Genomic DNA, 13388 nt, shown 5'->3' with positions numbered 1-13388 from the left:
CGTTACGGCTGGAAAAAAACATTACCGCTAAGATTTTAAGCCCAACCAAATATATGGTTTAAACCCAATCAAAAGCCAAAGCCCAAACAAAAAACCCATTAACCCAACCCAACCACCTTTCACCACTTAACACAACCCAACCATTAACCCAAACAAAAAATTAATAATACAGTAGCAAAGACAGCAGCGCACAGCCCTACGCCAACCTCCATAGCTCCAGCTCCACACCTCCAATCCACACCACCGCCGACTCCAGTCCACACCATTGCCGTCCGCCGGCCCCGACGAACCTCCACACCACTGCCCACAGATAAGATTTTTCAATTCTTGTTTAAATTAAAATTAATTTAGGATTTAGGGTTTAGGTTTAAATTGGAATTGAATAGGTATTTAAGGTTTATGTTTAAATTGGAGTTGATTACCTTTTAGTTTTATGTGTAAATTGCCAAATTGGAACTAGATATTGGTTATTATTATTGATATTAGGTTTGTTTCAAATTTTGTTTAGGAACTTTGAATATTTGAAGATGAGTAAACAAGCTCTTTTTAGCAACCTTTTTAAACGTCAAAGAAAAGAAAACGATGACATTGGTTCAGCTTCACCAAGTTTAAATATTCCAACTTCATGTTCAAATATGGTTGATGATTTGCAAGAAAATAAAGATATCGGTCCAAGTTCAAATATTCCTTCGACTTCAAGTCCTTCAATACGTTCAAAAATCAATTTTGATGATCTTCCTTCGGATTCCACCGATAGACCACCTATTACTAGTTATCATCCTAATCAAATAGATGAAGTAAGAAGAGCATATCTTGTTAAAAAGGCTTTCAACCACGAGGTTATAACTTTAAATGGTCAAACTCTTCTAGTGGTCGGAGACATTTTAATGTCAAATGGTTTGATAAATATGATTGGTTGGAGTATAGCACTAAACAAGAAAAGCGTATTGCTTATGTTGTTACCTGTTTAATGGAAGTGTTGGTAATCAATGTGGAAGAGAGGTTTTTGTTAGTGGAGACTTTTGTAATTGGAGTAAACTAGGTGCCTTAAAGGAACACGTTGGGGAAGTTAATAGTGTTCATAATAATTCGGTGCAAAAATGTGACAATCTTTTGAACCAAAAGCGATCCTATGAGGCGAATGTCACTAAGCAGAGTAATGAAGAAAAGATTGCAAATTGGTATCGATTATTGGGTTCAATTCGTAGTTCGAGATTCTTGTTAGAAAATAGTTTATCGTTTCATGGTCATAATGAATCTGAAGACTCTTTTTCTAAAGGGCTCTTTCTTGCGGTTTTAAAGTTGATTTGTGAGAACAACCCGGATATTGGTAAATATTGTTCAGGGAATGCAAAAAAGAATAATAAGTTAACAGCTCCATCAATATAGAAAGAGATTATCGATTGCTTTGCGAAAGAAGTAACAAAAGGCTTTATGAAGAATTTAAAGATGATGTGTTTGGGTTGTTAGCCGATGAGTCTAGGGACGTGTCTCGAAAAGAACAAATGGTCATAGTTGTGAGATATGTTGATAAACGCGGAGTTGTTAAAGAAAGTTTAATTGGAGTTACTCACATAAATAATACATCTTCTGCAACTCTTAAAGAAGCCATCGTTTCTTTATTATCAAATAACCAGTTGAGCATTGATCAAGTAGGTAATACGACAATACGTTTCATACTTTTGTTACATAAACTTTAATAAAATATATTATATATGTATCTTATATTTATAGTTTATAATTGTTCACATAGGTCAGGGGTCAAGGTTATGATGGTTCAAGCAATATGCGAGGAAAGTTTACTGGATTAAAAGCTTTGATTTTAAGAGATAATCCATCAGCTCATTACATGCTTGCTTTGCTCATCAACTTCAGTTAGTGATTGTGGCTGTTGCAAAAAAAACATACTGGTGTTAAAGAATTTTATGAATCTCTTGGCATGGTTGTTAATACGGTTGGTGCTTCTTGCAAAAGACAAGATATGATGTTGGAGTTAAAAAGAGAGAGGGTGACAAATGAGATTCTTCTTGGTGAGATTAAAACAGGAAAATGATTAAATCAAGAGGTTTCCCTTGCACGAGCCGAAAACACACGATGGGGTTCTCATCATAGAACAATCACAAGTTTGTTAAATTTATTCTATCACATGCGAAAGGTATTCTATCATACTTTAAGACTCTTGAATTTGTGTTTTATATACACCTGCTGGACGAAATTTTAGGCCTCACAAATGCTTTATCAAAACATCTTTAAAAAAGAGTCCAGATTTGTTGGAAGCGTCTAAGTTGATAAACGGGACAAATCGAGCATTGAATAATCTAAGACAAACCGGATTTGACAAGATGTTGGCAAAATTTACATCTTTTTGTGAAAAAAACAAGATTAAGATGTTAGATATGGAGGAAAGTTATGGTAATCAAAGAAACCGGAAGTATGTCATTACTCATTTTGAAGTTGAAGTTTTTAACATGGTCTTGGATATGCAAATTCAAGAACTTGGAAATAGATTTAGTGAGGTCTCAACTAGTTTGTTAGAAAATATGTCGGGTTTAAATCCTTGTGATTCGTTTTCCAAGTTTGACATATCTAAGATAGTGGCTTTCTCAGAGATGTATCCGAATATTTCTAAATCATTCAAATATGATGTTTTTCTTCTGCCTTTGAATATAGGGGCATCAACACAATAGGGGACTCTTGAACTTATGATTTTACTAACGTGTATTCCGGGTGATCTTACGACCTTTTATTACACTTAAAAGGAAGATGCTAAATTTGCAAAACTGGGTGGAATGTGTGATCTTGCTCGTGTAATGGTGGATACCGGAAAACACACAACTTTTCCATTGGTTTATCGAATATTGAAGTTAGCAATGGTTTTACCGGTTGCAACTGCAACCGTTGAAAGACGTTTCTCTAAAATGAAGCTTATCAAGACGAATTTGCGCAATCGAATGGGTAATGAGTATTTGAACAATTCTTTAGTTTGTACGGTCGAAAGAGAAACGTTTGATTAAGTAAATAAAGAAGATGTAATGGCTCGGTTTCAAGCTATCAAAAACCGAATAGGAGATATTTACAGCCCAACCTAGATCTGCCACTGTTGTTTCGTTAACCTGGTTAGTTTAAATTTATTTGTTGTCATGTTGTTTATATTTGTTTCGTTAACATTGTATTAAATATGGGGGAAAAAAATTTTGAGCGCTACGGCTCGTTTCAAGTCTAGATCTGCCACTGAGACCCATATGACATCATATAACACAAATAGTCCAAAACACATGTAAACAATCACATGCAAAGTTCACCTAAAATGTAGAAGAATCTAAACTCATGAGATAAGGCTAACACACAAAATCGTCAACCTCTAAAAAATCCTTAACCTTAATCCTGCTTTTCCACGAACTCCTATCGATAACCATGTCCTCCAAGAGGTGCAGCCCCCCTGCCTAATCCACTCCTCCCATGTCAATTCGGGTCTACTTTTAATCCTACCCTCTACATTAAGGTTTCCATTACTTTAACCAGCGTCGTTACTTGCCTCCTCTTTACATGCCCAAACCAACTTAATTTACCTTCTTTTATTTTTCTGAGATACTACATATTGGGTTTTAACAAGATTATCAAAGTCCATATAACCCATTATATAGAAAAACGCAATAGAAATAATTAGTTTTAAATCTTGTTACCGAACAAACATAAACCCATTTTATGTTTAAACCCAATGCCTGGATCCAAATACGATGTACATGCTATCAAGACCAACCATAGGGTGTTAGATTACATACCTTTAATTCCCAGAAATTGAAAGGGATGATGTGTAAATGACAAATCTTCAAAGGAGAAGACCTCAAGCTTGTATACCCTTATAAGCTACCAACAAACACCAAATGTTGCTAGGATTTTATCACTTTTGCAAAAAACTTCTTCTTGTTCTTCCTTGTGGTTTTTCGGCCGAGAGAAAGAGAAGAGAGAGTTTGTGTGTGAGAGAGAAAGTGTGTTTTTTTATTGTGGTACAATCTATGTTCCACACACACCCATTGCATGTCTTTGGAAGAAACAAAAGGAGAGAGAGAGAGAGCCGGCCCCATGGGGCCTTTCCCCCCAAAACCCATCTTTTGTATTTTTCATTTATACACATCTTATTTATCCAAATAAATAACATCTCTCAAATATAAATTATCCATATAATTTATTTAACACACAAATGCAAATATTTAGAAAAACCATTTTCCAAATATTATAAGTGTTGATATTTATTACTTAGATCATATCTAATAATAAATACCGTGATGTTTGTCTAGCTTGTTATTGGGTATGACCCGACTTGGATTATAACGCACTAGCCACATCAACTCAAATATGTGTCTTGGGCAGATCGATTCCAACAATCTCCTATTTGCACAAGATACATAGAAGATTGATGCAAATAGCAAATACCGCCTAACAACGGTTTACTATCCCTAATACGCATGACGAAGTGTCATTTAACATCATCCCCTTCAAGTCCCTTACTTGAATATGATTTTGGTGAAACTATCATTTATCCCTTTTACCACAAATGTCATGTTATATCCAGAGACACAAAGTGATCATTCTCTGTTGATTTAACTTATCAGGCCATAGACATTTAACTCTCAACGAATAAGAGGGACAAATCCCCTATTGACTACATACGTCTCTCACTATCACCTTGTACTACACTTGAGCTTAACCTTATGTACTGACATATTTCAGAGCAGCAAAGAACTAAGTCAAAGTATAATAGTTGGTGAATATCAAGACCCAATATGTATCTCAGGTTGGAGGATACTATGATGTTCGCCTTTACTCAAATTTACTTATGACCACAAATCACAAGGATTCCATGCAGTAGACTTTGAGGGCGGGTCAGTTTAATATTTGTCCCATAAATATCTATGAACCTTGGCAGCAAACCCTTGCTATATTCATACCTTATGAATATCTACCAATCCAAGTTCATAATAGTCTTACCTTCATACTTGTTCCCACAAATGTGATCGACGACGGACATTTAGAATAATTAACTTATTCACGGATTTAAACATGCTAAAATGGAACATAATTCAAAAGCATAAGCATAACCAAAACCATATGATTGAGTCAAAAATAATTGTTACGATATCCAAATACAAAATTTTGATCAAATCCAATCACTAGAATATTGAAGTCCTAAGGCACAAGTATGACCTTCATGCTTTGGCCTTTCTAGGAGCTTCGTGAGTGGATCCGTAATTTTTTGATCAGTGTGAACTTTGCGAATACATATATTTCCTTTTTCAACTTCATCTCTTATGTAGTTGAATCTCCCCTCAATGTGCCTTGTCTTTTGATGTGCACAGGGTTCCTTGATTTGAGCAATCGCACCCTCGTTGCCACAAAAGATTTCTAGAGGTCGTGAATGGTACGGACTGCCCCTAGATCGGCCATGAACTTTCTAATCCATGCAGCTTCTTGAGTTGCCAATGAGGCGGCGATGTATTCGGATTCAGTGGTGGACAATGCTACCACATCTTGTTTGGCGCTCTTCCAAGAGACAGCCCCACCATTTAGAAAGAAAACATATCCCGATTGTGATCGAGAATCATCTCGATCAGTTTGGAAGCTCGCATCCGTGTAACCCTTTACAACGAGTTCCTCCCCACCAGAGCCATATATGAGAAGCATGTCCTTAGTCCTCCTAAGGTATTTCAATATGCTCTTAACCGCCATCCAATGGCTAGTTCCCGGATTTTGTTGATATCTACTTGTCATGCTCAAAGTGCATGACACATCCGGTTTAGTGCATATCATGGCATACATGATAGAACATATAGTGAATGCATATGGAATTCCATTCATCTTTTCTTGCTCATCCTTTGAGCTTGGACATTGAGATGCTCTTAATATTGTTCCTCTTTTAATAGGTACCAAACCTTTCTTAGAGTTGTCCATCTTGAACCTTTTCAAGATTTTGTCAATGTATGCACTTTGATTTAAACCTATCAACCGCCTAGATCTATCCATATAGATCCTTATTCTCAGAATATAGGCAGCTTCACCAAGATCCTTGATGGAAAAACAGCTTCCAAGCCAGGCTTTTACACCTTCCAAGGTTGGAATGTCATTTCCAGACAGTAATATGTCATCGACTTATAACACCAGAAAGGTAATGATGCTCCCACTAGCTTTCTTATACACACAAGCCTTATCAGCGTTTTTGATGAATCCAAATTTCTTAACTTCATCATCAAACAGTGATTCCAACTTCTAGATGCTTGTTTCAGTCCATAGATTGATTTCTTTAACTTGCATACTTTATTAGGATGTTGTGGATCGACAAAACCTTCAGACTGAACCATATAGACATCTTCCTCAAGGTGTCCATTTAGAAAAGCAATTTTGACATCCATTTACCATATCTCATAGTTATAATATGCGGCTATGGCAAACAATATTCTTATAGACTTTTGCATCGCCACGGGCGAGAAAGTTTCATCCTAATCAACCCCTTGAGTTTGAGTAAAACCTTTTTTTCAAGTCTAGCTTTATAAGTATCCAAGTTTCCACGAATATCAGTTTTCTTCTTGAAAATCCACTTACTTCCAACCAGTTTGGAATTTAGAGGTGGTACAACCAAGTCCCATACTTGGTTGTCATGCATGGATTGCATCTCAACGTTCATGGGTTCAAGCCATTTATCACAATCAGATTGTGACATTGCATCTCGGTATGTGGTGTGTTCATCTGAATCTACCACATAGCATCCATCCATGAAAAATCCATATCTTTCAGGTGGGGTGCTAATTCTACCAGATTTATGAACGCTTTGTGTGTCTTGATCAACCATTTGATCATTCTCAACAACCTCTTGTTTATTGCTAGTGTCAACCAAACATGTAGCGGCTTGTGGTTCTTGATCCTCCTCGAGTTCCATAGTTCTACTAGTTCCTTCCATAAGGAACTTTCTTTCCAAGAACTCAGCCTTTCGAGAAATAAACACTTTATGCTCGCTTGGATTGTAGAAATAATATCCCATCGAATCTTTGGGATATTCTACAAAGATACACTTATTGGATCGGCTTTCAAGTTTATTTTGGGTGTTGTTCTTGACATAAGCCTCACAACCCCATACCTTTAAATATGATAACGATGGAACCCTTCCACGCCATATTTCAAAAGGTGTCCTTTCCACTTTCTTGGTTGGTGCCACATTTAGAATACAGGTTGCGGAGATCAATGTGAAACCCCAAAATGGTAGAGGTAATGTGCTTCTAGCCATCATAGATCGAATCATATCCAATAGAGTTCGATTCCTCCTTTCGAACACACCATTGTGTTGCGGTGTTCCAGGTGGAGTAAGTTGTGAGACAATCCCACAACTTCTAAGATGATCTAGAAACACATCATTGAGGTATTCACCTCCTCTATCGAAACAAAGTACTTTGATTGTTTTATTGAGTTGATTTTGTACTTAAGATTGGAAGACTTTGAACATTTCAAAGGCTTATCTTTGTGTCTTATCTAGAACACATACCCATAGCGACTATAATCGTCGATAAAGGTAATGAAGTATCTTTCACCATTCCTTGTCATTGTCTTAAAAGGACCACATACATCCGAATGTATGATACCTAATAAGTCTTTTGTCCTTTCATTAGTTCCACTAAAGGGTTCCTTGGTCATCTTTCCCAATAAACAAGATTCACACTTATCAAATGAATCATCATTTGATTCCAAAAGATCACTCTTTTGAAGTGTATGAATGCGATCCTTGTTTATGTGACCAAGGCGACAGTGCCAAAGAAAAGTGTTACTCAAATCCAATTTGATTGGTACAACAAGTTATCAATGGATGTATTATCATGAACTAATTCATAAATGCCATTAGACGGCATTGCTTTAAAATAAAAGACATCATTCATGAAAACACATATACCATTGTCAACAAACCTTAAATCATAACCATATTGTCTTAACAAAGAAACAGAGATAATATTCCTAGTCAAATTAGGAGAATACAAAATGTTTTTCAAAATAACTTCCAAACCATTTGGAAGCTTCAAAACATAATCTCATCGGGCTTGGATGTCAACCTTTGCTCCATTGCCCATGAAGAGACTTATATCTCCTTTCTTGTAATCACTTCTTCTTTTAAACTCCTGCAATGAATTGCATATATGAGTTCCACATTCGGTATCCAATACCCATATGTTAGAAGAAATAATATTAAGATCAATATGGATCATGAAAGTTGTACCTGACGTTTGCCCCGCATCCCTCTTAGCTTTCGAATTCTTGAGATAGGTTGGACAATTTCTCATCCAATGACCTATCTCACCACAACCAAAGCACGGATCCTCAGCTCTAACCTTTAGCTTCTTTGGTTTTGGTTCCGCCTTTGCCTTTCCCTTGAACCCCCTTTTAACTTGACCTTTACCAATAACAACCTTTGCCTTTTGTTCCGGGTGATACCTCTTCTTCAAGCCACCCTCATTGATCGTAAGAACGGGTAAAACCTTTTACCTGATGTGCATGAAGTGATATATAAATATCTAGAAAATAATGACCAAGCACAACGAGTAATAAAAACCTAGAATACCCTAAACCAAACCACTAGCAACATGCAAGTGAACCTATCGGGTGTAGAATAGCTATGGGAAGACCGGGAATATCGAACCCTAGAGACACTATTTAATTAACAAGACTAGTTCTAAAAGCTAATTTAAAGTAATAATTAAGAAAATATTATTTTTGGATTTTTATTTATTTTATTTAAAAGCTAATAATTAATTAAACTAATTACTTAATTAAATTAAAGGAAACTAGAAAATTAAATTACCGAATAAGACTTTAGCAAATTCAAATGAGAGCAAGAGTTACCTAGACAAGGAATCCGAATTGTGACGACTCGAGCTTTTATCGGTTACGGGAAAAATGCTATGGGAACCTGGAATCTAAAGGTATGAAGCTCTAGGAAACTTAATGGATCCTTAATCACTCTCAAGGTGTCACCTAAAAAGAAATCTTAGATATCATATAAAAATCAGCTTATTGGTTTACCTGTCAGTTCACCAACTATGATTAATTACCCTAGAAAACAGCTAACCTGTCGATTTCACTATCTCAATGCTCCTAAGTACACGGGGTGGTTTTTGAACAATCTAAAGGACACGAGTAAGAAGTGAAACTAAGGAAAAAAAATAGGCAAACCTCCTGTCAGATAATTTAACCTAAAACCCTAACAACGCAGACAAACCCGACAACTTATCACCCGTCGGATATTTAAGCTAGTAAGAATAAAAACTTCTAATAATATGCCAAAAATCATTTTCAATGGTAAATGAGCTCAATAAACCATAAACAAGTTGGAAACACACAGTCAACAACCCTAACATGCAACCTATAATCGAAAGACATTCAATCAAGTAACATATGAAACATTCATTCAAGCACAAATCAAAAGTAAATACGCATGAGACACATCCAAAAAATCTGATCAAAACGTTTAATAAATCAAAATCCCAAAAACCGACAGGTCCAAAATAATCAACAAAACATCATCATAAGCCTATATAACTAAAAAGGTTTTAGCCAATAATCATGTTCAAAACAAGAAAATAAATAAGTACAATAATGCAGTTCATAATAAAAATAAAAATAGAATCCGAATCGAACTCGTGTTTGCTATCTCTTGCGATGAACTGAAGCTCCCCAATAAAATAATAGCTTTTGAAATATTCTGTATGCTTCCTTTCTATGCGCCCCACCAAACGAAAATAATAATGATGTTAATAATGTTGTGCGCTGCTTTTGTCTCTGACTTCACACCCCAAAATCCTCCGATCAATCAAAAATATAATATAATAACTCTAATATTCTTCTTCACTTATATAATAATAATGTTGCGGCCGCCGTCACTTCACAATCAAAACCCCACGTAGGTTTTTTCCTTAGCAATAATAATATATAATAATAATAATAATGTGTTGCTTTGTTCTTGCTGACTTCCCAAACGAAAATAATAGTAATAATTCTGCTGCTTGTTGCCGTTGCTCACCAACTCCCCCTTGTGTCGTAGGATTTTTCTTAATATATATGCATCCTTTACTTGTTGAGTACTCCAATAATCAATTAACCCTTATTTGTTCTTTGATGACCCAATTAGGGTTACTACATCCAAGCCCATCAACTTATTTGTTTTGACGTCATCAGCTGAAGAAAGTAAATGTAATCGAGCCCATTAATCTTTTACTCATGTCTTTGAGCCTCTACATAAAACAATATATATATATATATAATAAATGAGAATTCTCAATTTGAAAGTAATAAAATAAACTCATTACGTGTAATGATTTGAATTACATTTAGTAAACTAAAAGTTTGACATCAAATAATACGTTTACGTTTAAATAACTTTTAGTTACTTTTCTTTTCTTCGAATTTCATTTAAAACTCATATTTAAAACACAGAGTATATAAAATATATCATTTAAGCCTATGGTCTCAAGTTCAGTAAAAATACTCAACATTAGCTCATTCTCATTTGAAACCTTTGAACTTTAAGCATGAGCCATATATGAATAATATTTAATAAAAAGCATGCTCAACAATATTAAAAATTGTAGGAAATATTAATATAAAATATGTGTAATTTAACCCACATCATTACCCATTCCGGCTTCGGCTGTTTTAAGCATTGCGTGAAGCTCACCAATACTCTTGTCCCATCCGTTCATGTTATAATTCATAACGAATGTCTCAAACCTTTTAGTTAAGCCATTAAGGATCATATCCGTGGCCAACTCTTTTGAGACGGGACAGTTAAGCCGTTCAATCTGATCAATGTGGCTTTTTATCTTTAGCACATAAGATGAGACAGATTGGGTTTCTTCTATACGACATGCATGAAACGCTCGGACCGTTTCGAAGCGTTCCACCCTAGCTTGAGTAAGGAACATTTCCTTAAGCTGGGTGATCATGTCATATGCCCCATGATTCTCGAAATCCTTTTGGATCTCAGGAATCATTGTTCCCAACATGAGGCAAGAAACTTGCACTGAGTCCTCAGTGTATTTTAACCAATCGGCATAGGCATCCAAGTCATTAACATCAGGTTCATCGGGAATAAGATCGTCCAAAATATAGGATTTCTTTTCTTGCTTGAGAACAATTCTCATGTTTCGATAAGAATCCATGAAATTGTTATAATTCAGACGATCCTTGTCCAGAATGGATCTCAATGATAGATTATGCACAGGTGGGATAATAGCGTTCGGTGGGTTGTTTGCGGCCATCTATAAATTTAACAAAGTTCAATATAGTATTTTCGATATCATTAATAAATTTTAATCGTTATTCCCCTTTAATGTCTCCAAGACAATTAATGATTAAAATCTAGAACCCAACGTTTCATTCAAATAGTAGCTAGGTGACCTTTATCCTACTATTCAAAATAATAAGGTAGTCAACGTTTGACAATTGTAACCCTTTGCAACTTCTAGTTTTATGGGATCGGTTAAACATCAAATGTTTAGTTGGCATGTTTAATCCAATCAACACCTTTGTACGCCATGCTTCGGTGACCCTATTCACATGGTTTCCAAATCAAGTCTTCCTACTTATACACATGCGTGAGTTTACACATATAAGTGGTTAAGTGACCTTTATCCCACAAGTATTGTAAATCCACATCAAGATCACAAGTTTTATTAAAAGTGGTTAGGTGACCTTTATCCCACATTGAGTTCCCAAGTGATTCGAGTGTCGTATAAAAGGATGGTGTTCAACTTGTTTTAAAAGGGATTTAAGTTTTCAAAATTCTAGATTGGAAAACTATTTTTATGTACCTTACATTTGCATGCATTCAAATGTATGGTACCTTTTGAAAACCAATTTTCAAAATTCCTTTTAATAAAACCAATTTTATTATGAAATCATTAATAGTTAATAAAACCAATTTTATTACTTAATAATTTCAAAGGAATCAATTTTATGCAAGTTGTTGATTTTAATATTTAACACTCATATTTAAATATGATAAAACAAAATATAAATCAACCACACAAGCATAAAAAAAAAAGCACAGGTCCATAACCATAGCCACCTAAAGTTGACAACACTTGTTGACCGAAACAAGTGTGTCATAAGGTCTCTCCTAAGGGACGAGCATGACACAAGGTATGTGACGGTGAACTCCCACTTGACTCCACATCCATATGCTTCAAGTGTCCACCTCTTGTTGTGATTCTTTCTCTTTATTTGGGCTTCCATTTGGGCTTCAACTTAAGCTCATTGCTTCATTCGGCCTCTTTTGGGCTTGGGCCATTGGGCTAAAATCCCATAGTGGACTATTAGGTCCATTAAGGCCCAAAACCAAAATGGTATTGTAGTTGCATCTTCTTTTACAAAATATATCCTAATACATTTTTCTAGTAAAAGGAATTTGAAATGAATAAATAGATTACAAACCCGAATAAAGAATATTACAACCAAATTGAATAACCACAACACATCACTTCAATATACACAAGGTCATGGCTAGGTTATGAACATCCAAACAATCAGGTGACCCTTTGACCAGAATGGTTCCCCTTTGACCCTTCGTTATCGGCCAGAAACAGAGAACATGGAGTTCTCGGCCAAGAAGCCAAAGCTTCAGAGATTTCGGCTCGGAGTTTTCGGTCAGCCGAGAACCTAGCGTTCTCGGCCGGGTTTCGGGTGTCTTCAGCCAGACCAGGAACTATGGTTTTCAGTCAAAGGTTCTCAGCCAAAGCTGAAAAGCCCAGATTCATCCAAATGACTAATTTTCCCAGATTTACCACATGCATGCATGGTATTATCTTGAAAAACCAAGGGGCAACCAAAATGCCTAAAGTTTTCGGCCAATATGGTAAATAATACATAAAACCCGAATACTTTAGATCCCATGTTGAAGCATGTAATCGTATAAGCGGCTCTTGATGCCATTGTTGGGTTTTAACAAGATTATCAAAGTCCATATAACCCATTATACAGAAAAACGCAACGGAAATAATTAGTTTTAAATCTTGTTACCGAATACACATAAACCCATTTTATGTTTAAACCCAATGCCGGATCCAAATACGATGTACATGCTATCAAGACCAACCATAGGGTGTTAGATTACATACCTTTAATTCCCAGAAATTGAAAGGGATGATGTGTAAAAGACAAATATTCAAAGGAGAAGACCTCAAGCTTGTATACCCTTACAAGCTACCAACGAACACCAAATGTTGCTAGGATTTTATCACTTTTGCAAAAAAAACTTCTTCTTGTTCTTCCTTGTGGTTTTTCGGTCGAGAGAAAGAGAAGAGAGAGTTTGTGTGTGAGAGAGAAAGTGTGTTTTTGATTGTGATACAATCTATGTT

The 13388-nt window shown here is 35.7% G+C and overlaps 1 protein-coding gene across 1 annotated transcript; it reads left to right on the top strand.

Annotated features, from left to right (window-relative positions):
* Positions 1 to 635: 635 nt before the first annotated feature.
* Positions 636 to 1879, top strand: LOC143619038 (uncharacterized). The gene is made up of 4 exons (XM_077091068.1): positions 636 to 897; positions 1043 to 1330; positions 1390 to 1652; positions 1754 to 1879. The coding sequence occupies exons 1-4, from the start codon at positions 636 to 638 to the stop codon at positions 1877 to 1879; spliced, it is 939 nt and encodes a 312-aa protein (XP_076947183.1).
* Positions 1880 to 13388: the final 11509 nt, after the last annotated feature.

This window comes from Bidens hawaiensis, unplaced genomic scaffold, assembly GCF_021521415.1.
Source record: "Bidens hawaiensis isolate Kalapana, Puna unplaced genomic scaffold, B.hawaiensis_p1.1 tig00002380_1, whole genome shotgun sequence".
Taxonomy (NCBI): Eukaryota; Viridiplantae; Streptophyta; class Magnoliopsida; order Asterales; family Asteraceae; genus Bidens; species Bidens hawaiensis.
This window is presented reverse-complemented; position numbering and strand designations above follow the sequence as displayed.